The sequence below is a fragment of the Erithacus rubecula genome, assembly GCF_903797595.1.
Source record: "Erithacus rubecula genome assembly, chromosome: 6".
NCBI lineage: Eukaryota > Metazoa > Chordata > Aves > Passeriformes > Muscicapidae > Erithacus > Erithacus rubecula.
Window position 1 is genome coordinate 26,310,544 of NC_136688.1, and position 24,430 is coordinate 26,334,973.

Consider the following 24,430-nt stretch of genomic DNA (forward strand, 5'->3'; position numbering starts at 1 on the left):
AACCCCAAAGGCTGCAATGACAGTGACCAGTGCCAGTGGCTCTCCTTGTCCAGACTTCGTTTAAACACACGAATGGCAGATGAGATTTGGCCGCCAAGCGCCCTCTCTCCCCAGATGGACACCATGACCCATTCATTTGCCAGACCTGGAGGCCTGGGAGCAGCCGCTTGGTCGTTCGTTCTCCGGGCATCAGGAGGAAAGAGGTTTACTACAAATTTCACCCTTTTAAACCCTGATGGGGGCCGTTTACACTCCTCCGGCGCAGTTCCTCGTGGGAATCCAGGCAGGTTTGGGACAGTGGGGCGAAGACACAACGAGTGCAGCAGAAAACCTCGGCATCACCGCAAGGGCCGCGGCACGGTGCCTGCCCAGCACCGGCACCACGACGAGCTCGGGGCGGTGCAGCCTCGGACTACAGCTCCCGGCGTTCCATCGCCGCCCCGCCTTCAGCCCGCCGCCTTCCCGTCTCCGCGGTGAGAAAATAACCCCGAAGTTCCCCGCGATCAGCTGATCCCGGCTGACAACGAGGGGAGCGGGCGGAGGGGGCGCGGGTCCTGGCCGGCCCTGCACTGCTCAGTTCCCCTGGGCGCCCCGACTGCATGGTCGGCCCCTGGGGGAAGAGAACCGGCAGATCCCCCCCGGGCGCCGAAGGGACGGGGGGGAGGAGGAAGCCGCGGCCGGGACCCGAGTCCTTAGTCACCGGGTGCCGGCGGGAGGAAGGGGAAGAAAGGTGGCCGCCGGCTTGTAAACAATAGCTCGGCTCGCGGCGCTCCGTGCCGCGCCACCTTTGTTCCCGGTCCCACGGCGGCTCCCGCCCGCTGGCGCCGCTCGGCGGGAGGAAGCCGGGGGCTTCCCCCGTGCTGGCCGGCCGGCGCGGTGCGGGCGCAGCCCCAGGTAGGTGCGGGCGCGGGGGGAGGCGCCGGCCGGCACCGCCGTTACGTAACCGCGGGCGGGTCGCGGGGTCCGATGCAGCCCCTGCGGGCGGACGAGCCACAAGTGCGGCCGCCGCGGGGCAGCGCTCGTCCGGGCCGCGGCACTGGCGGGGAGAGGGAGCGCCGAGGGTCATCCCGGAGCGAGAGGGGCTCCGCGCTGGCTGGGAGCTGGGGAGGCGGCCCCAGGCAGCGGTCGAGACAAAGGCGGCGGCGGGGTGCGCAGGCTGCCCTCGGCGGGCGCTGGTCTCAGAGCTCTGCTCTGGCAACTTGGGGCGTAGAGGGAAAAAAATCCGTCGTCTGTCAGCCTGACCGCGGTAGCGATCGTCTTCCAGTGTTACTAGAAGGAGCGCACAAAGACAGCGGATTTTTGTTTATCTGGCGAAGCACATCAGGAAATTCCCAGCAAATAAATACTGTGAACTCTTTGAAGGAGGAGCTTAGCTGTGGAGTGAAAGCAGAGAATTTTCTAGTCTTGACACGGTCCTTTTGTGTATATGTGCGTACATGTATATGCACTTGTGCGTTTCTGATGCCTTTTTTGTCTCTGTGTCACCAGCTGTCTCCGTTCTCAGCTTCAGGGAAATACTTGCTGTATCTGCTGAAGTCCACCAGGCTGAGGGTTTTTTCTCATCACTGAAAATACGTTAGAAAGCTAAGCAGAGAAAGAATGTATGCCAGCATTTGGGTGCAATAATACATGAAACAAGCCACGTTGTCTAAGTTTATTTTGGAGAAAGAAAACCTCATTAGCACTTAACAACATTTCCTGTGAGGCAGGTCAATATATTAATCTTACAGAAACATTCGTTAATTATTTAAAATTAAGTACAGACAACATTCCTCTTGTGTTTCTTTCCTTTGTGAAAACATTAAATTTGGAACTGACTTTTACACATATCATTGTTGAAACAGAAACAGGAGGGAAAAACATTGCTTTAAAGAAATCTGAAGATGAGTGCCCACACGCAAACTGCAGAGAAAGGACAGAACACGACACTCCTGTGCCAGGAAAGCTATGTTTGCAGTGGGACAGATGAAGCAATCTTTGAGTGTGATGAGTGCAGGAGCCTGCAATGCCAGCGCTGTGAAGAAGAGCTGCATCAGCCAGAAAGGTTGCGGAACCACGAACGGACCCGTATTAAACCCGGCCATGTCCCGTACTGTGACTCCTGCAAAGGTGCCAATGGGAACATAATGCATGCCAGTATGACGGGATCAAGGCAGATAGCAGCAGTGAGGTGCCAGGTGTGCAAAATCAACCTCTGTGTGGAGTGTCAGAAGAGAACACATGCTGGGGGGAACAGAAGGAAGCACCCTGTCACTGTATACCATGCTGGCAAAGCCCAGGAACAGGAAGAGGAGGAGGGGATGGATGAGGAGACCAAGAGAAGGAAGATGACAGAGAAAGTTGTGAGTTTCCTCTTGGTGGATGAAACTGAGGAGATTCAGGTAAGAACTGTTGTGGTTTGTTTTGAATAGTTTCTTTCTTAGTCTAACAGGGTACTGTGATAAGTGGATAACAAAATGATGGCCAGTACAGTACAAGTGCCACTGAGTATCTTGGGCTAAAAAGACTCAATGCCTTTGAGTGGCCTTGCTCATGAGTTACTCAAAAGGTCAAGTTCATTAAAACCTTATGTGTAGCAAGAGCCTCCTCTAAGAGGCTTGGTAAGCAAAGCTGGTGAAAGAATTGACTCTGTACTGAGATACATGCAGCTAAGGTAAGAGCTATCTATGCAGGATGCTGGTATTCCTGAACAAAATTGAATATATTATATTGCAGTTGGTGTCCTGAAAATGGAAGTGCTGGCAGACAATTTCCTGCTGTATGACTAGGAGAGGGCACTGTACTAAGTAGTGCTAATGCAAGACTACAGCCCATTGCTCTCACTTAGCACCAGTAAATCCATCTGATTTTTAGGAATAGAAATAAATGTCCAAAGTGTTCTATCCAAGTGTACAGACACCACGGTTAAGCTATATTGCTTGTTACAAATACTATTTCATGTTAGCCTTTTGTTGAAAGAGGGGGAAATTACCATTGGGGTAGGTCTGCTGATAAAAATGATAGGAACTAGTTGACTAGGAACAGCCTCCCAGGAGGCACTATTTTAGAAAGTCTAGCATTCAATATATGCAGTTATAGAACTCTCCTGTTGGGCCTACATTTGGTAAGCATTTTAGAAGGCAAAATGCAAAAGTCACAGAGCACATTAATTACACAACTGAAAACTGAAGTTTGTTTTCTGACTTTCAGTTGGCATTTCCTATAGTAAACCTCATTCAGGAGGCACTGAAAGAAAATGTGTAGCCACCTGGAGACTCAGTATCATGTTGCACTAATTTAGCATACTCATGCTACCATCATTGAAAATAATTGTGCTTATGTTCTTATTTTTGGTAGTTCTTTGTATCCATCATAGTAACAGTTGTGCCTGTCATGCATCACGAGGAAATGTGACTTAAATATCTCATATCTATTCTATACTGTAGAAGTGTGTGTATGTACATAAATATGTATGTACACAGTAATTATACAATCATATAGAATAGTTTCAAGATATTTGGGTCATATTTTGTCAATTCAGGTGTACTGATTGCTAAACTGTCGTGGCTTTTGAAGAGGAAAAGATGACAGTCCTTATGGTACACTGACATAAAACACACACTATGCAGGACAGCAGTGACTGTAAGCTGAGGGTTTGAGTTTCAGGTTTGGAGTAGTCTTAAGTCTGTATGCCTCCAAGCCCTAAACACACACTTACTTCCTTGTAATGTGTAACAGAGGCAACTCTTACTTAAAGATACCAACTTTTCAATAATTCTCCTCTGGCCACTAGAGCAAGCTCTGAAATGCCTTGGAACAGGGCTGTCCTGCAAAGCTGCTCACAAACTGTGTCTGTGTGTGGTTGTACTGGTTTAAGTTATATTTATACTCATGAATCTGTAAGCCTTATTGAGGTAGACCTTTGGCTGCCTCCTGCAAGCAAGTGCATTTGCTATTTAAATGTCATGGGCAATAAGGCCAACTTCCTTATTGGGACAGCAGTGGTCCTTTATCAGATCATAGCAATTTGGTCAGAGCAGGGTTGGGTTGAAAATGCTCTCCAAAAATGATCTTATTTTACTATCAAGATGTTGAATTGGAGCTCTTCCATCTGGAGTGATCTTCTCTTCCTCACAGCTGAATATGTATGTGACATCTCACAGCCAGTATCAAAGCAGTTTGAGAGAGTTCAATTAAATTATTTTCTGACAGCTGGAATTTAAAGAGTGCTTGCTATTATAGTGATAATTTTGCTAGTGAGCATGAGGACCTTTATTTAGAAAAGCTTGTCAGATGCCACAGAAGATGTCTTCAGAGCTAAGTAGTCATCTTTTGCTCTTGATAATACTAAGGAGCCACTTTAGCTATAGTAAAGTGATCATCAGTCTTTTATTTTGTTCTTGTCATTACTTGGGGAGAAATGTTCTTTATTTGAACCAACTTTTTGTCCAAAAATGCCAAAATATTAGTAACTTGAAATATGGAGGTTCAGAGTTCAAGTGTGTGTGGTTTTTTAAGTTTGAGCAGACAGGATAAGTAGTTCAGCTATTTTTAACTGTTTAGTGACCTTTGGAACTTGAAAATGGTTGTGTTAGTTGGGAAATAGGAGAGGAAACTGCTGATTTGTTATTAGTGCTAGATTCTGCTGTAGCAATGTTAAAAGCTACAAAATTATAAATGGTAAAAGCTACACCACCCCACCACCAGCACTTCCCAAATTCGATGAAACTAGTTACACTGCTGAAGCAGCAGATGATGGATCAAGATAATCACTGATGTATATTTGTTTACAAACATCTAACTTGAAAGTGGATCAATGAGATGGGGACATAGGGCCAAAAGATTTATTTTTTAGTTTCCTTTGGAACCTGGAGTTGTTAAGCTAAAGTGGCTATGCTTCATCTCACTGTTCCTGTTGGCTTCTTGGATGGTGGTAGCTCTGAAACTGAAGAATATTTATAGTGTGTAAGCAAATGACTGATATAGTTCTAGATCTAGAAGCAATGTGGATTAATCCATAAGGAGCTGTGTCTGAGCAAATTGGTTCAGGGGAGAGGTAGAAATTCTCAGTTTGGGCTCAGCACTACAGACATAGAGTTAGGCTAATTCTGAGATCTGCATAATTGTCTTTGTGCCATGTTGCACAGATGTGCTGGCCTGCTCAAAGCTTTTTGTGCTTTGCAGGCATAGCATAAGCTCAGAAAGCCGAGGACCTCTTGTGCTTGTTCAAATCCACATAGACAGAAAAGGTCCCATTTTAAACCACTGCTTGTTTGTAGAAAACCAATGGCAGCTGAAGTTTGTATCTCTGAAATACAAGCTTCTCTGTGATGTTCATCATAGTAACACTGTATCTGAGCACCTCAAAAAGAGGTTGGCTATCTTGTGTTTAAAAAAACGCTGTTAAAGATTAAATCCAAGTTTGCACTGGAAGTCTGTGGAAGAACAGAGAGGCTGGTTGTTCCTCATGGAGTCAAATCCCAGCTGTCTCACACCACACAGTTCAATGCTTTGCAACTCTTGTGAGTTAGTTCCCAGGCATCCTGACCTGCATGATGAATTTTTTCTTCCTTCTTCCAGGGCTTGTTGTCCCTCATAAGACCTCACTGACTTCTATCAGAAAATAAACCTTGACTGTTTTACAAGCTGGCATCACCTGTGGTTTAGACCCCATTCTACGCTGTCTTTCTCAATTTCTTTACACAGTTTCTCTTTACACAGTATTAAACTTTTGGCCTTATCTATTACATATCTAAAGCTGAGGCTTCAATCAAATTGTTCTTGATAACTGCAGCATCTGTTTGTTAGCTGGCTCTACCCAGTCTGTCCCTGGTCATCTGAGAATGATATTGTGGGGCTTACTTCCTCAGTCAATTGCTTTGGTTGTGTCATTCTTTTCATCTTCCACTCACACTGCTCTCTTAGCATCTTCCACATCTCTTTGCCTTGTTAGACTCAAACTGTGTGCCTTCTTTTTCTATATGTGCAAGTCCCTCAACTGCATCTCCTGATCTGCTCTGCCAAGATGTCAGCTTTCCTTTCTTATCTCTGACTTCCTGGATTCTCAAACAAGCATCATTGTGTTGCCTTTTGAGCACTGGAGGCATTTCCCATGAGACATCACAGAATCAATTGATTGGGTTTTTTAAACTGGTATTTGTGTAGCTATTAAGAAAAACACAGTGAAATACAACAATAAAAACATGACTCAGGTTGTGATACTTGTTTCAAATCCTGAGGCTGTCTTACTGTCCCATGAACTTTTCCACTCACCTGTCTTTGTCTCTTGTACTTATATTTATGCAGTTTCTGGAATAGTTTCCGTTTTTGCTTTGTATTTATGCAACACGCTTGCAAAAGAGCTCTTCAGCATGAAGCAGAGTTACACATCTGTTGTACCATTAACTTTATTTACTACTACTTTTGAGGCAGGGCTGAATGCTTAACAATGCATAACAACAGCTTGGTATTTTTATCTTGGGGAGCAGATGTTGGGAATTCTTGCCACAAGATCAGATCTTGCTTGTAGTGGCACTAATGGTTTCTATGATAACACTTTGTCCAAAGCCCTAATTAAGGACTTGGCACATATGCTTAATAGAATAGAAAAAGTCTTTAATTGACCCCAGAAGATAGAGGACATACTTGGCTATTAATAATATGCCTTAGACTTCTCTCATCTTTGACCAGAAGCTAGCTGTCACAAGAAATAATCCAATCTGTGGGTTGCAAAGAAAAGTAAAAGGTGCTGACTTTGTAGTCTGACTTACTAAGGAGACTAGAACAGAAGAAAAATTTTCCTCTAGCTAGTCACAAAAAAAATTTCCCCAGCTGTATAATTTTATGAGGGAAAAGGAGCATACATTTATTGCTATGTCTCCCCTGAAATACCCATATGAGCTCTCTTTCCTCACTTTGCAGGGTCTTTTTTTGTGCCAATAGATACCTCAACTTCCTAACTATAGCCCCATTCCTTGAGGCTTTTTCTATTTCTTCTAGCAGATCTAGACACCTAAAGGAGTAACGTCTTCTCCTCAGCAAATATGAGCAGCATCTATGTAATGCTTTGCAGTCAGTTAAGATAATGCAAAAGGACCCATAGTCCTTACTTAAATGCAGACCGTTTTGAACAATTATTAAATAACCTGTCACCAACAGCATTAATAGGCCATGTGTCCTCCTCTGTCCCCTCCTGTTAAAAAGTTACACACACAATAGTGATGACTCTGCAGGGTTGCTAGCTGATTTGCTTTTCTCACTCCTGCTGTAAACCTGATGGAAGTACTGTGATTTTTTCCTTATTATCTATTGATTTGAGCCTGGATAAAGTCTAGGGATGAGAGAATGGAGTCTCTAGGAATGCTTTTTCTTGTCAAGTATTCTTTGTCAGTTAATGGACGCTAACATACGTGTTCTTTTATGAAAGAAAGTCATGATCTCTTAAGTCTGACTTGCATTTGTCTAGCAAATAGTGCTAGTTCCTGTGACATTTGCTGTTGGGGGGTTCTGGCTTTAGGGTAGCACAATGAGCTGTAAATTTCTGGGAAATTCAGTCAATGTCCTGTAAAGTGAGGAGTCACAGCTAATATACTTGTCATGGATATAAAGAAGGAATTAAAAATGTTGAAGGATCTGAATTTTTTAGGCTGGTGTGATCTGTTGGATCAGGATATGTAGTTTCTGTCCCTTGATACTGTTGATGTGCTATAGAAGAGTTTTCCTCCTTTCTGTGCTTTAGAGAAGTTTTCTAGCCGAAGTATTTTTGGGAGTTAACTATCCTACACTCTAGGAATTTTTCTCTTATTACTTTGTTATTTTTCAGTATAAACCAAGACACTCCCATCTCAGTCTGTTATCAGTTCATCTAAATTTAAGTGCACTGTTTTTCTGTCCTTAGAATAAGTAGAGAAAAGTAGAGAAACTACTCAGTAATTGCTGGTCAGGAGTGTTCCTTCTTCTACTGGACATATACCAGTATTTTAAAGAGTATTTTTAGAAGGTAGGAGAGAGAACCATCCATTTAACAAACACACAGCTCCTTTGACAGTCTCAGGCTGACTCTTAGCAAACTTTTAACATAGCCAGTTACAAATAGTGCTTTTCCCTGGAATCAGTCTTGCACCTTCTATGTGATGCAGTACTCTTGGGTATTAATCAAAGCCAAATACTTTGCTTCTTTCTTCTTTCTTTTGTCCATCTGCTTACGTGAGTGCTGGTGTGGAAGGAAGAGGCACTTGTGGATCTCAATAAAAATTTATTCTGGGGCAAAAGTAGGGAATTTCCAGTTGCATTTTTAATAACCTGCTGCACTTGAGTTGCTGGGTTAAGGCAGTTACACTTACTTGCATTCATGCACTGCCTTTTCAGGAGTGATTGTGAGGAGCCCAGCTGAGATGTGAATTTTGGTGGTGGCACTTTACTGTGGTGGAGCTTATTCTTCTAAGGTTGGTCTTACTGGCTGTAGTTAAAGGAAGAATTAGCTTCATAGATTTCTCTCTTATTTTCAATGTAGACTGAAGTTATGATTTAATGATCTAAAGGCAGGACCTGGGGCTTTAGATATGCACTGAAACACTTTTTGTGAATCTGCTTCTAAATAGGAGCTCAGTTTTCTAGAGTTAAAACACAGATTTAGAAGCAGTGTTTTTAAGAACTGGTCTGCATTGAGCTGGTCAGACCTGTTCTGTTTCCAGGTTTAGTAATTGATATGATACTCTGTCCTTAAAATCAATTACCTAATATTGTCTCAGTTTTGTTTTAGAAGTTCAGGACTGCTCAAAAATTTTGCAGATCTTCTTTTAGCTTGCTTTGCCATTTCTCCTTCTGATTTAAGGTGTTTGAGTTCTTGAAAGCATTATCTTTTAAATATACTTTCTGAACGCTGGTCAGCTTTACTTGTATTGCCAGTGTTAAGTAATGTTTTAAGGTAAATACATTTTTTCCACTTGATTGATTTGGTTGCTTGTACTGATTTGTCTCAGATGTTTGTAATTTTATGCTAGTTTACATTTGGATGTGCTGTTACAAATCTTACAACTCACATTTCCATTAACTGAGAAAGGTGTTACATTTATATCATTCTTATTGACTAAGTGGTTGTGTATCAGAAGACACTGTTGTGTGCTGATTGTCAATCATAGACTCACTTAAGTTGGAAAAGAACTTTGAGATCATCAAGTCCAACCATTAACTCAGCACTACCAAGTCAACCACTAAACTGTCCCTCAGCACCACATCTACACATCTTTTAACAGGAAAGATGTAAATGGTAATCTACATGTCAGGGATGGTAACTCCACCACTTCCCTGGGCTGCCTGTTCCCATGCCTGATAACCCTTCACTCAAAAATTTAGTTATTTCTATGATTTCTTCTTGATTGCAGAAAACATATTTTTGTTACTAAATATACTATGTTAAAACCAGGTCAAGCAACATGTAAGACTTCAAAACACAGCAACAAAAGTACCAATGTAAGTCAAAATGACAGTGTAAGATTAGCAGATGAAGGCACTCTGATGAATAGTATGCCAAGCATTCTTGATTTTTGTTTCAAGCTATTGTGTGTTGTGGCACAGTTCTGGCTTTGTGCATCACTTCCATGAATATTAGTAAGCCCTAAAGCATTCATAAAGAGTCTTAAAAGGAAAAAACTGAGGTGAAAATGTCTGATTCTCTTAATGCATTTGTTTTGCTGGCAGCAGATTTAAGGTTGTATGGGTACAGTTCATTGGAAATTCTATTCTATTTTATAGATTTTTGTTCCCAGGCTTTTAAACACTTTTTTGTTTTAATAACATTGTAACCAAGAATTTAATAGGCAGGAATGTAATTTTAGCAGTTCTTGTTTCTTAAAAAGAGTTCTCTTGTTTAGCAGTTCTGTTTCTAAACAATTCTACTTTTCTTAGGGCTCAGATTTAGATAACTTGTTATGTTGGGTACAAGAGGTTTCCAAATGTAGGTGATAAAAAGACTTTAGTTCTAAATGTGCTCCACTGCAGCATACTATGAGTTTTTGTGATCTCTGTATAGAGGACTTTAGCTCTTAAGTTCTCAGTTTTTTTCCCACTGAAGACCTTCACCTCCAGTTCAGCTGAACTTGGGTGAAAGGACTGCATGAGAAGCTGGATGAGAGCTGCTAAAAGCAATGTAGTTAAAACTATACAAGAAAGCTAACTAGGATTCCAACATAGCATGCAGTAAAAACTGTTCTTTTTAGGAGAGTCTCTTAAGAGCTATAACAAAAGTGTGAATGAGTTTCTGATACTAGAAATGGCAAAATCAAGAAGGGACTGAAGAGACAGGACTCTTGTCTTGGTTGAGACATACAGTTTTCATCCTTAATTTACATTGTTGTGCAACATAAGGAAGATTTCGTATTTACCCTCTGCTGTGAACATCAGAGATCAGGATCTCTTGGGCAGCATGGAAGTGGACACAATTATGGAAATGTGAACCCTTTGCATGTACAACACAGGGTGGTACTATACCAATTTGTTCTAGAGATGAGAAGCAAAATAAAAAAGTGAGGATTAGTACTTGGACACTTATTACACCCACTCTGACTTCAAATGTCTTAAGGGAACTTGAAGGGAAGGAAATTTGACTACTGATACAGGGATTGTTGTGATGGTTCTTTGAGAGTATCATTCCTGTACTCAGTGCTGGTTAAAGTCAGCTAGTGTGCAAGAGCAAGGAGCACCCAGTGACATACAAGCATATTCACCTTCAAAGGGGAGCACTTCCTTTGGTCACTTTGGCTTGTTTTTGGTTTTCTTGCTTCTCCCCCCACATGGAATTTATTGTAAGGATGTTGCAGGATTCAAAATTATGACTAGGTTCCAAAAGGGAGGATAGGTCTACTGGTTCTCTGTCGGCCGTGAGCATTTAAGTGCAACCACTGCTCAAGAAATTCTTGATCATCTGACTTCAGAGCTCTGGTAAAGTGTGCTAGGAAACATTGACTCATTTAATGTCCTATGTTCTTCCTCATTCATTACCAGGTCCTGTGAGATATAAACATTGGACTAGCTAGACTTTGGTGCATTCTTGTGCTCCTGGGTAACTTGCTTGTTCAAATCACTCCTGAGTTCCATCCTGAAGGAGATCTGCAAGAGCCTAGAAGGGGATAACTTAGAAGGAAATAACTTTGCATATGTGATTTGATATTCAGTGTAACTTTGTGTTGACTCCTGCCTCTTAATGGTGGGAATATATCTCAGAGTTACCCTTATTCCTTATGTTCTCTTCTGTACTTTGTGTCTTCTGGCATGTCTTCTGACTCAGCCTGTTCCACAAACTCTCCCAAACTGCTACCAAAGTAATAACGAGTGCTAGCTAAAAGATCTTACTCATTAGCTGTCTTGCCAACACTTAAGCAGCTGTTTGAAAACTGATATTTTTTTGTGTTGTCCAGGGAGTACAAAACTATTAACTCTGGCAAAAAGGACCTGTCACCTTTTTGGTGAGAAGTTTGGGAGGTAAAAGTTAAAAACAAAACATTTTGAAGAAGATATTATCATATTCCCTTTTACTTATGTACACATAACATTTTCATATTGTCAAATGTGTGAATGTTTTTAGGAGCTATTCCCTGAACCAAAAACTTCCTTTCATCCACAGGAACATCTTAAGAGACACTAAGCAAAACTGCATCTATCATCTAAGCTACCTTCCTGATGATAAGTTAATAACCACAGCTACTAAGAAAGCAGACCCTTTCTTGTGTACCTGTAATTTCAGTGTATCTTGATGTTCTCCCAGGAAAGATTTTGTTGAGAGTATTTTGATGTCTCTTGTTTCCTGTTTTTTTCTACACTTTGAGGCTGCCTTGAATAGTTTGCGTCTGTGAGACGCTACTGCAAGCCCACAGCCCACAGGTTTTCTTTGTGAACACTGTTCCCAACCACAATCTGGCACACTGGCTATTTTTAAAATTTTTGGCACACTGGCTGATTTTTATTTTCCTTCCTAGGTGATGCTTCCTTTATTTTCCTAGGTGATGCTGATAGATTTGACCAAAGCAAGTGGGGCTGGCTGAGCCTTAAACTAATTTGCTTATCTAAGAATAAACTTGTTTAAAGAAACCATTTATTACCTCATTCCTCTCTGGTTAATGGATTGAGATCTTCCAAGTGTACTCACAGGATGAAAATAGTTGAGCACTTCCAGAAGCTAAGAGGCAGGTGAAAGAAGATGGAAGCCCTGTTCTTTTCAGTTGATGGGGATTCCTTGAAGAGGGAATTGGGATGAAGAAAGTTAATTTCATCTTTCTCAAAAAGTGCTTTGGTCATATTCTTCCTTGTCTTATAATATGTGGATAAAACCTGTTGAAAGACAAAGAAAGTAAGGGCTAAACAAATGAATGAAGCATGAAACCTGTGAAAGCCAAAGATATGTTCTGCAACAAGATTAGGGCAGGCTCTTGTATAGAGCCCCAGCCCATTTCACTGCTTGTTTATCTGCTCCTGTTGCTCCGGTATCTGAACAGAAAATGCCCCGTTCTTTGGCCTAGACAGCATGATACTTGCCACTTAAACTATGTAAAGCCAAGGAGAAGTTATCTGTACTTCTTTTTGGTTTTGTATGTTTTATTTTTTTTAATGAAAGTACAATCCAGTAAATTATGAAATGAATCATTGAGGTAGTTGTGGCACTTCTGTGAGAGCCAGTTTGACCTACTTCGAGCACCTGACTCCAGTGCACAGCTCTGCTGCTTCTTCTCTGCTTCCACTGTCCAGCTGAAGGATTAATTAGCTGGAGAGCAGTGGAAACAGGACAGTCTTTGTCTGAGAACCCCTGGCTGTGGATAGATGCAGCACAAGTGCATGGCAGAGATTTTTCTACCTAAACAGGTGCTCAACCTCTGTGGATGAGGCAAGTTAAAGAGGCAAAAGCAATCCCCTCTTTCACACCTGAATTTTCATGCTTGCCAGGAGAACAATGCTATTGAGAGTCTGCCATGCTTCAGGTAGCTGTTGTAACAGATTTGGAAGTAATGTTGTGTTCCTTTCTCTGAAAGGGCTGTATCAGAGAATGAGGTGAGATACTAGAGGGTTGACTAGATACATAATCATAGTGAGACATCACTTCCAAAATAGCCACATGATGGAACAACATAAATCTCATCAACATGTATTTTACAAAATTGCATTCTAGTATTTTGCTTTGTACTTCATGGTGCTTCAGAAACTTACAATGGAATCTGAAGAGGAGGTAATCACTCATTTTAATCCTGTGAATCCTGAAACCAGCTGTGTTTTCAGTGTTGTCTACTCCAGTTACATAGTTACAATAATTTTCTCTTTTTGTTTTGGAAGCTGAGGAATGAAGAAGACTTTATTAAGAAATTGGACTGCAGTCCTGACCAGCACCTAAAGGTAGTGTCCATCTTTGGGAACACAGGAGATGGCAAGTCTCACACCCTTAACCACACTTTCTTCTATGGCCGGGAAGTGTTCAAGACGTCTCCTGCCCAGGAGTCTTGCACAGTTGGAGTTTGGGCAGCCTATGACCCTGTCCGCAAAGTGGTGGTCATTGACACAGAGGGCCTCCTGGGGGCCACTGTCAACCTGAGCCAGAGAACACGGCTGCTGCTGAAGGTCCTGGCCATCTCTGACCTGGTCATCTACCGTACTCGTGCTGACAGGCTCCACAATGACCTCTTCAAATTCCTCGGTGATGCCTCGGAGGCTTATTTAAAACACTTCACCAAGGAGCTAAAAGCTACCACAGCCCGCTGTGGCCTAGATGTTCCTCTGTCAACTTTGGGTCCAGGTGTCATCATCTTTCATGAGACTGTGTACACCAAACTACTGGGCTCTGGTGAGTAGGCAATTCCAATTACAATGTGCTAAACACTGTCTGTAAATTTATCATTTGCATTGAATATTCAGCATTCTTTACTACCATGTAAAAATGTCATTTGAGTTTTGCTCTCACTGGTTTCAGTCTGGGAGCAGACTGTGGAAATAGAAGAGCATTCCCTCATGGTGATCTGACCATTCCAAATCAGCTAGAATAATCCTCTTAGCCAGCTGAACATCAGCAATGAATAGTCATGAGTTCTGCCAGCCAAAGGAGGGGTCATCATACAAGTTCATGTGTATGGGTGATACAGCAGATGAAGGTGAAAACTGGTGTGGGGAGTTGACCCTGGCTGGATGCTGGGCACCCACCAAAACCACTTTATCACTCCCCACCACAAGTGGACAGGAGATAGAAAATAGAATGAAAAGTTCATCAGTTAGAAAGTGAGACAAGGTTTGGGAGAGATCACTCATCAAATATCATCATGGGCAAAACTGACTTGACTTGGGGATATTGTTTTAATTTATTACTGACAAAATCAGAGCAGTATAATGAGAAGTAAAATACATCTTAAAACCAGCTTTCCTTCATCCCTCCTTCCCAGCTCTACCTGCTCCCCCACCAGCCATGCAGAGAGACAGGGAATGGTCAGTTCATCACACATTGTTCCTGCTGCTGTTCAGGGAGAGGAGTCCTTCCCCTGCTCCAGTGTGGGGTCCATCCCATGGGAGACAGTTCTGCATAAACTTCTGTGACATGAGTCTGTCCCATGGACAGCAGCGGCTGAGGCTCAATCCTGCTGTTTGTGAACATCCAGGAGCCGTCTCTAGTGTAATAAATACCTCAGCAGTCCTGGCTGACCTACATTCTCATTTTGGCTTTTCTAAACAGTGAGGTTTTTAATTACTAGAAGAACTTAATGTTCTTTCTGGTCATTATTGGAGTAACTTCTTAATAAATTTTAACTTCTCTATAAGGCAGATCCTTTCCTTATATACCAATTTGCTGATTAGCAATTCAGCCTTTCATGAAGCTGTTGACATTTGCTGCTTCATCAGTTCAGTCTTTTGTGACCCATGAGGACACTTTGCACCTGTATGCAAAGTCAGGGTCATTTAAAAAATGTATTTTAATGGTTACTTCTGATCACAGTAGGAATAGGAAAGAAACTTCTTAGCATATGAATAATCAGAAAGCTGTAAATCAGTAACCATCTGTCTCAATGGATACTTGAGATATGTATGTTTATGTTGTTTTAGGGCAGGGAAAATGGGGCCTGCCTTATTCTGAAATGTACAGCAGGTACTTGGAAGCAGGCAGGAGGATGTGATTGGCTCTATGGAGTCTGACCTGATGTGGCCACTTCTGAAGTGCTTTGCCATGTACAAATTGTTGATAAAGGCTTGGTGTTCCTTGCTACAGCATTGGCATGGAGAACAGGCAGCCCATGTAAGGTTCACACGTCCCCCACTTATCAGGTGCTAGGAATAGCTATACCAAGTTATGGTCTGGTGAGAAGAGCTTACAAATGTGCTGACTTTGTGTTTTCTTGTATTATGTCCTAACTTGCTCCTTTATCTGGATATCTGTGTTTCAAAATCTAGATGTGTCTGGTTTTACCTGAGAAACTTGGTCTTAGAATTTAAAGTTGTGTATCACAAAACAGAGACTGCTTTTGGAAAGTTTGTTTCTTTTCCTTGTTTTAAAATATAATGATAACTACATTCCGGATGTATCAGAAAACTTAATTAAGAAAACTAGGTCTATATTGCATATGAAAATACTATGCAATTAAAGTATTGTTTTAAATAATCAATTTATGAACTTGTTGATACTTTTATATATAGATCATCCTTCTGAGGTTCCTGAGAAGCTCATTCAGGATCGGTTTCGGAAGCTAAGCTGTTTTCCTGAGGCTTTCAGCTCAATTCACTACAAGGGAACAAGAACATACAATCCTCCAACAGATTTCTCTGGGCTTAGGCGAGCTGTGGAGCAGCAGCTGGAGAACAATACTACTCGGTCACCTAGACAGCCTGGGGTTATCTACAAAGCACTAAAAGTAAGTGGAGAAGAGTTTGTCACAGTGTTTATTTGTTCCACTGTTGCTATTAACTCAGCTGCAGCTCTTAAAGGCAGAGCACCTGAGCCATGATGTAGACTTGCATACAAGTCTTCCACGAGAATGGTAATTCTGTCCAAAACGGGGGAGGCTGAGTAATTTTTTTAAATTTCAAAACAAACACTTTAGTAAAGACCATGGAAGGTCAAGAAAAGTTGAAGAGCCAAACTAAGCAAGATCATAAAGCTGAGCTGGGAAGTAAAAAGTAACTGATGGTGTGAGTGACAAGTACTTAATGACAGTGATTTACAAAGAGAGAACTTAGAAGGTTTTTTTTAATAAAATTCCTAAAGTTTGCCTCAGCACAAGAGGAGAGAATGCAGGCAACTTCGAGAGAGAGTTAATAGTTAGCAAAACCTAGCACTTAGTATAACCCAAGTACTAGGAGGCAAAAAGGAGGAAGGAGTTGTGCTGGTAGCTGGGGAACAGGATGGGATCAATCAAAATGATGTATTACATCAGAGCAAGTGATTTTCTTCAATGGTTCACTCTGCTAGGATGTCAGAGGGATTTTTGGGTCTTTAAATTTGCAGTCATTCCTACAAGTTTTCACATTCCACTGCCTGATTAACATCATATTTTCTTTGGCCTGAAGGGCACAGCTGTCACTGGGGAGGGGCAGGCAGAGCTGGGGCATATCTGCAGAAGGAGGTAGTGTTAGCAGTATTTTCTGGTTTTAGTCACAGCTGTTGGAACAGATAATTTTGGCTGCTCTGCATTAGTGGTAGCTGAAGGACAGAGGGAAGTGTCAGGGTGGCATGTACTCAATTCTTTGGGAGCAGGCAGGTAACAAGGGGAAAACCAGTTGGAATAATTAATATTAGTTTAATTTCTAGGACTTTATTGCAATAATTAAGTAGCCTGGTTTCAGATGTAGCTGCTGGTATACTTAGATTCATGACCAATAGAGTATTTGCTGTGTTCAAATCACATCTGACTACAAATTAACTTCTTTTGCTTCACCTGCTGAGAACTCAAGACTTGCTAGAGGTTTCTGTCCACTTCTTCTAACTTTTGAGTTCATTCAAAAGTGTCAGTATCAGACAAGCTTAAAAGAGAATGTAAAGCAAATTTTCTTGAAATTATTTGAAATACAGTGTATAAATAGAGAACTTATCTAGGGAAGCTGTGGTGAGAGGTATATACAAGTCTGTGTGTAAGTGCAGTAACCCTTGTTAGACAGCAAAGATGCACCACCCCACCTACCCTGTGAGTGGAAGGGGATGAAGAGAAAGGCAGGCAGCCATTATATTAACCTCAGCTGTAGGAAGAGTTTCAGCTAGATCTCATGCCTTCAGAGATCTTCATCAAGAAAAACTTGTAACCATTTGCTTTGTCCCACTGCTTTTTTTTTTTTCTTTTCCTTAACATAGCACCTGAAAGAACTGAAAAAGTTAAGTGTGCCAAGGCTAAGGACTGATTTAATCTGAGAATGGATGTTCCTAGGAAAGGATACAAATCCCTTTGTCTCAGTTTTGCCATTTCAGAGAAGAGTAGTTGTTCAAGTGGCTGAAGGAAAGCTCAGGGCAGCACCTTCTGAGCCAAAAGGCAAAAACATGTTCCCATGAGCTATAAAAAATGATCCTATGAGTTTCTTTTCAGAGGTTTCCAAAATACAAAGCTTTTAGCAAGAACCCTGTGATTTTGAGCATGGATTTGGATGCACAGAGGTGGATGCAATTTTCTACTACCCATTTCTATTACTTCAAATTAGGGAGAAGTTCTACATTCAAACTAGGGACAGGAGGAGAGGAGAGCAGAGCAAAAGAGCATCTTACAAGTATTCAAGTCACTTCCATACAAGTACAAGATTGTCTTATCTGTTGGTTTCCTTGATCCAAAAAGTCCTTTTTTTGTTTTCCAGGCTAGTAAGACACATTGGTGAGCTATGTATTCTTTCTGCCTCCTCTTTCAGTAGAGGAATCCATGCTTTTTCTTGCAAAATGTCTTCATTGCCCTTAATCCCTTTCCAGTTCATTCTGTTTTGTTTGACAGGCTCTAAGTGACCGGTTCAGTGGGGAGATCCCTGATGACCAGATGGCTCACAGCTCTTTCTTTCCAGATGAATATTTCACATGCTCCTCTGTGTGCCTCAGCTGTGGGTAAGTAGATGAGAAATGCTTCTTCATTCTCTTAGAGGATGGTGCTGCCCCCACCTGCAGCCACAGAATGTAAAATTTCTGTGACATCTTGACACCTGACATCATCTATCCTCAGCTAGTACTTCCAGGCAGAATTAGCTTGAAATTCAACTTTCATGTGAACTGGGCAACCACTAATGCCACATTGCCACTGGATGCATGGTTTTTGACCACTATTTTTGTGCATGACTACAAACCTGCCCTATCTTTTCCAAATGCAAGCAGGGCAGGAAGAAAGGAGTGTCTAAATAAATCCCTTGAAATTTCTTATGATGTTTTTTTCATGATATTTTTATTGCCTAAACAGTATAAACAATCCTAAAGAATACATCGTGGGGTGGGGCTGTATTCAGTGACTAGCTCCATATTTGATTAGAACTTGGCTTGTAGCTCTCTGGAAAGAGCCCCAAAATTGAGCCTGGAAGGGCAGTAGATGGCAGTCAATGCTCTGAGTCTGGGAGCTGTATAGCAGCACGATGTTGTGACTGGTTATGCTTCTTTTCTGATGCTGAGCATTTTCTGCAGTGAATTGTTGTGTGGTGCTGCTTTGTATGTGAAACAGTTGCTACACTCCTTCTGAAGAGCCTGTCTTTCAGGAATAAATTATGTCATTGCTGTATGTGCAGTTGTGAAGATGGTTTGAGGGAACAACATCTATAAAAATGCAGTATAGCAGTAAAAAGGAAATGGTGACCTTTGTCCTGTGTCAGAGCAGCAGCTCATGGGTGGCTCTTACATACTCAGGTGTGGCTGTAAGAAGAGCATGAACCATACAAAGGAAGGAGTCCCTCATGAATCCAAAAGTCGATGCAGATATTCTCACCAGTATGATAACAGAGTCTACACTTGCAAGGTGAGCTGCAAGGACAAGGTCCAAAGAATGAAAAAGGAAAAGATGACCAAGTAAATGGGGAATATCACAGGCATGTGCCTGTTTTCTTCCTTTTTTTATTTTTAATGTCAGAGGTGCTCATAGCCTTGACAAGAAAAATGGATCCTTTGACTTAGATGTTTGCTTGGAGAGTTCATCACTTCTGTGTGCTACGTGTCATTTTCTAGCTAAACTTTGAAGCTGGCTGCTCTTAACCTGGTTTTATATATTTGATATGATTACTCTTATTTGCTTATGCCAAGTGCTTGGTACTAGCCAATTTTTCTGAATGATCTATACAGAAGGCAGAAAGATTTTTGGCTGTCATCATGGTCATTATTGATGTAGAAATACTTTCCTGATGTTATTATTGATAATAGTTTGGTTTTGCTTTTTTTTAAGTGAGTTTTGATGAGTGCTCCTGTGCTGTAGACCTCTGTGTGCTAATTATTTGCTTTACATGGCCAAACAGCAGCCAGATGTAGATTTGGGTTCCAAATAATGTAGTTTTAATTGAGCCTTTATATTTTAGGCCTGTTATGAACGAGGAATGGAGGTCAGCGTGGTGCCAAAAACCTCTGCTTCCACGGATTCCCCTTGGCTGGGCCTTGCCAAGTATGCCTGGTCAGGGTGAGTACTGAGATCTCTGTGGTCTCTGTGCTGCCTGGTGCATGGGACTTGCCAGAGAGGTGACCTGTCCTCCTCCTCTTGTGCAGGTATGTGATCGAGTGCCCCAACTGTGGGGTGGTGTATCGCAGCCGGCAGTACTGGTTTGGCAACCAAGACCCTGTGAACACTGTAGTGAGGACAGAAATTGAGCATGTCTGGCCAGGGGTAAGTCTGTTTCTGGATAGTCTTTGTGTGTGTGTGCAGCCATGCACATGTTTATTTGGTTCTTCTGGATGTTGATGGAGAAAATTGCCTTTCATTATGCTGGTTCCTGCTGTTTGAAAGAACCTTTGCAAGGGCTTTCAGACATCTTTTGGCCATCTTGAAATGGCTAGGTTGCTAACCTACTCCTGTCTTTTAAAGCAGGGCTGGTGAATCTCTTTCTCCTGCTTGACCCCAGTTTAACAGAAGTAATGGTTTACAGAGACATCTGCATCTAAAAAAAAGGTTTCCCTGTTTTTATTCTCAAATTAATATCTGTTTAATTCCAGACTGATGGATTTCTGAAAGACAACAACAATGCAGCCCAGCGTTTATTGGATGGCATGAATTTCATGGCTCAATCAGTATCTGAACTTAGCCTGGGACCTACAAAAGCTGTGACCTCCTGGTTGACAGACCAGATTGCCCCAGCTTACTGGAGACCTAATTCTCAGATTCTGGTAAATAGCAGCTGCTGGAGAGAAAGGCCTTGCCTAGCTAAAAGCCACTTTTTCTTCCTCTTTAAATAATAAAAGTACTTTGCAGATTCCAAATGCTTCCTGTTTTATTGCAGCAATCCCTACTTCTACAACTTTGAGAAAACTGGAGTGCTCTCTCCTCTTCCCATCCTTGACTTAGCCAGAGAAATTATGAATAGCAACTTGGTCCAGCCCTTATAAAGAGATGTTTTCTTCCTGCTCTTTTTGAGCTACTTTCCCAGGAATATCACAGAAAATCCTGGCTTGCATGGACTTGTTTTTCAAAGCAAAGAATCAACATCTTAAATCTGGCCGCTTCAGTTGATAGTACTATTTTTATAGGTGCAGAGATTAAACTCTGGTTTCATACCAGATGCAAAAAGCTGGTCCAAACAGTTCAGCTAGGGAAGGATTCCCTTGTCTTGCAGGAAACAGATTATTTTTCAATGAAAACTGCATTCTGAAGTCTTACCCCACACAAAGGTTAAATATCCATCATTCAGCCCTGCATGATGTGGCTGTGTTTATTTGTGATTGTGAATGAAGGGATCATAGCATTGTATTGGCTTAACCAATGTTCTAATGTTCTAAATCACTTCTCTGGAGTAAAGTAATGGGGCTGATAACACTCAAGTCTTGTGTGTAACTGTGTTTTTCACAATTGCAATCTGAAACTTGCCATCCTGGGCTTCTGCTCTCTATTTTTCACTTCAGGAAGATCAAACTAACAGTTCTTCCTTCTGTGTTGTTGTGATTAGAGTTGTAAGAAGTGCAACACGCCTTTCAAAGATAATGACACAAAGCATCACTGCCGTGCCTGTGGGGAGGGCTTCTGTGATGGCTGTTCTTCCAAGACTCGTCCAGTGCCTGAGCGAGGCTGGGGACCAGCACCAGTGCGTGTGTGTGACAACTGCTATGACAACAGGGGCATCCAGTTAGGTAATCTGCAGTTGATTGTGACAGAACTGTCCCTGGGCACTAGCCTGAAGTCTTTGTCCCTGATTTCTGGATCAAAACCATTCCCAGTGAGTGTAGACAGTGTTCACACTGGGTTTCCAAACTGTTTTTAGTAAGGAAGCTGAAGAGCTCAATGCCCTTTGGAAGAAAGATGATCCTACCAGATACCTGAACTGCTGACAAAATTATTTTCTAATTGTACCTTTACTTGGTTTTCCTAGCAATTGCTGATGGTCTGGTGCTAGCATCAGAGTAGGGGTGCTCATGTAACTGCAGACTATATATTTTGTCCATTATTGCTAAAATGAACACTGCAATCCAAGACTGTGGATGGGGAACATAAAGGCTAAGGAGAGATTCCAACCTGCCTTTTGGGTTTACTGCTGGTTTTGTTAATGTAAACTTTGTTAACTACTTTGGCATAAAGGGTGGTGGACTTCGGTGTTGAGCCCTTCATTCTTGTGTCATGCAGATGTAGCTGAACTGCCTTCAGATGAGGAAGGGGGGACACTTATTGCCAGGAAGGTGGGGGAAGCTGTGCAAAACACGCTTGGAGCAGTGGTGACAGCCATGGACATTCCCTTAGGTGAGTTACGTTCTGTTCTGATGGGGTTTTTTTGGTCTAAAGGTATTTTTGTTTTCAAAGAGCAAAACTTGTTATTAAACTTCAAGAGTTTGTGTGACAGGCTGGCACCTCTGCTATGATACTGCTGCTGATTGAGAGTTCTACAGCCCTCTGGATCTCTTCTGCTTGATGTTTCCTCTTGGTTTTCAGCATGTTGTTTCTGCAGATTACACTTTCTCTTTTCACCCTATTATGCAAAGCTGTGCACCAAGCTGTGAGTAATTCATGTTCCCCTGATGGATTCACTGCAGTGACCTGCTGTTTGGAGTTCCCTAAAGATTGGCCAATTAGGAAGCATTTTATTGGGTTTGGTTTTCTTGCTGAGTGCCTTTTAAGTCTGTTCATAGATATTGCTGGTACTTCTTGGTACTTCTGAGGGGAGGGGTGAGAATTTGAAGCTGTCCAGGTTGGTAATGATGAGGAAGTAATTATCAGTCTGATCTTTAATGGTGAGCTTAGTGAAGGAACCTCTGCTGCTTTTTTGTGTGCTGGGTGGCAGTTTAGGTATATCAACAAACATTTCACATTTGAATCTTCTCTTGCTGGACCTGACTTCCTACTCATTGTGCAGATCATTGTTCAACTGCTTTGTCTACAGCATGTCCAGCCTTCACCTTTGTGGGTGTTTGCTTTCTTTCTCAATGAAGGGCAGAATAAATCCCTTTCTCAGTTCAGCCAGTACATGCATTTCTGAATATTTAGTTTGGTGACTTGGTGGTTTTTCTGAAACTGAAGGTAGGGAAAAGCAAGTGTCTTAACCTCTGGAAGAGTCTGAGTAAGGCAAAATGCCACAATTAGAAGAGACACAATTGATGCTTTGAAGAGAAACAGAATGTGGGAGAATTGTAGAATGCCCTAAATGGCTCCTCATTGCACTGAAGGATTCTGTCAGTAGGTTCACCTCTCCCTTAATGGCAGCTGTGTGACTTGCAGTGTGTGAGTGCCTCCACTGGAGAACATTCTCGACATGCTCACGTTCATGGATTATTTTGTTCTCCCTCTTTCTCATCCCCCCACCTCACTTCCTCCTTAGGTCTGGTAAAAGACGCTGCCCGACCTGCATACTGGGTACCAGATCATGAAATCCTGCACTGCCACAACTGCCGGAAGGAATTCAGTATCAAACTCTCCAAGCACCACTGTCGGGCCTGTGGCCAGGGATTCTGTGACGAGTGCTCACACGACCGCAGAGCGGTTCCTTCTCGTGGATGGGATCACCCAGTCCGAGTCTGCTTTAACTGCAATAAAAAGCCTGGTGACCTTTAACCCCAGGCTGCTCTCCAGATCTTTGCAATTCCTTATGTTCTCAGGGTTAAAATGAAAATATATGGTCTCCCTTTCACCTTCTAACCTGTTGCAGCCAGAGTGCATGTTTCCAGTTTCTGGCCTCCTCTCGTGTTATATCCATCTTGGAACACTGGGAATGAGCTTACATTCAGCCTCTAGGTTTTAAGTTCAAATTAACTCGGAAAGGGAGGGAGCTCCCTTGTAAATGAGCAAACCAAAATCTAGTGCATTTTATTCCAATAAATATATATATATATATATATATATCAACTATGTATAATTTAGTATATTAAGAATATGGTTGAATAATTAAGCTTTGAGTATTCCTAGTTCAAGTGATGGATGGTGGTGTTCCTTACTGTATTGGATCAGAATTATGGCCTTCTAATTCTTCTTTTGGAATGTCTTGCTGATCGTGATGTCTTGTGAGGAAGGTTTGGACTCTGTGCTGCCAGGAATCTCCAGTGTTGATATATGAATTACACCTGGTAAGTTGGTTGTTCAACCAGCTCTGCATTGGGAGGTGCTGCCCTTCTGGCCACGGAAGATTAAACCCAGATTTATTAACAAGTTTGAACTGTGATATGAGCAATGGTCTTGCAGCGCAAGAGGTATCAAGTTAACACAGACTCCCTGGAAGAGACCGGTAGAGCTCTGAAGGGTAAAGCAAATCCTATGGCACCAGGCAAAGCATTCTGATTTTGCCATTTCAACTTCAATACCAGATCAAAAGGTAGCAGGGTTTCTCTCTCCCTGATAATGTTTTCATGCACTCAGGTTTTCTTCAAGTTTCTCTGCAAGATCATTGCAGTTAAAAGTTTTGTCCAGAGCAGAAGAGAACAAGTTTTGTAGGCAATTCTGAGATATGAGTTTAAGTTGTTTGGGTTGTGATGACTTTCCTTTTCCCCCACTTTTAAGTTATCCTGTAGTTTCTGAAACCTCTGTGTTCTCAGATATGGTTGCATAGAAACTGCACAGATTTGACTTAACTTTCTTCTAATAACATGAACTTACAAATCAACCTGGAAAATGGGAACCTTTCTTCTTTGCTCCTTGCAACTGGCACTCATTGGACTTCATCCTTTTATGAAAGGACTGCAATGAATTCACTGATTTTATTATGAAAAGCACCACTTAACCTAACTTATACTTTCATGTACTGTGGATTTGTGGTTCCACTAATAAGAAGTAAGAGATCATTGTGGATTAAACTGCCTAAAATTCTCCCTTCTTGGCTTACACAGACAAGAATTATTTCACCACGTGAGAGTTGCCTCCTCTTGGAGTGGCTG

General features: G+C 42.0%; 1 protein-coding gene across 4 annotated transcripts; it reads left to right on the forward strand.

Moving 5' to 3' along the window:
* The first annotated feature begins 479 nt into the window (after positions 1-479).
* Positions 480-23,398, forward strand: ZFYVE1 (zinc finger FYVE-type containing 1). 4 transcript variants are annotated; one of them, XM_079309806.1, is made up of 13 exons: positions 480-894; positions 1,489-1,709; positions 1,845-2,381; positions 13,297-13,801; positions 15,634-15,848; positions 17,904-18,010; positions 18,794-18,902; positions 19,453-19,550; positions 19,637-19,754; positions 20,081-20,251; positions 21,028-21,208; positions 21,699-21,812; positions 22,885-23,398. In XM_079309806.1, the coding sequence occupies exons 3-13, from the start codon at positions 1,884-1,886 to the stop codon at positions 23,115-23,117; spliced, it is 2,349 nt and encodes a 782-aa protein (XP_079165932.1). In that variant the 5' UTR covers positions 480-894; positions 1,489-1,709; positions 1,845-1,883; the 3' UTR covers positions 23,118-23,398. The 4 variants fall into 4 exon arrangements, 3 of the variants coding, with proteins under 3 accessions (XP_079165932.1, XP_079165931.1, XP_079165933.1); XR_013774739.1 differs by lacking the exon at positions 480-894 and adding an exon at positions 21,913-22,065 and having other exon boundaries at positions 944-1,709; positions 22,885-23,021; XM_079309805.1 differs by lacking the exon at positions 480-894 and having other exon boundaries at positions 946-1,709.
* The last annotated feature ends 1,032 nt before the right edge of the window (positions 23,399-24,430 follow it).

Coding starts and splice junctions, on each gene's coding strand:
- ZFYVE1 (XM_079309806.1), top strand. CDS start 1,884: ATGAGTGCCCACACGCAAACTGCAGAGAAAGGACAGAACACGACACTC. Junction 2,382..13,296: donor ATGAAACTGAGGAGATTCAG/GTAAGAACTGTT, acceptor TTGTTTTGGAAG/CTGAGGAATGAAGAAGACTT. Junction 18,011..18,793: donor TCTGTGTGCCTCAGCTGTGG/GTAAGTAGATGA, acceptor TTACATACTCAG/GTGTGGCTGTAAGAAGAGCA.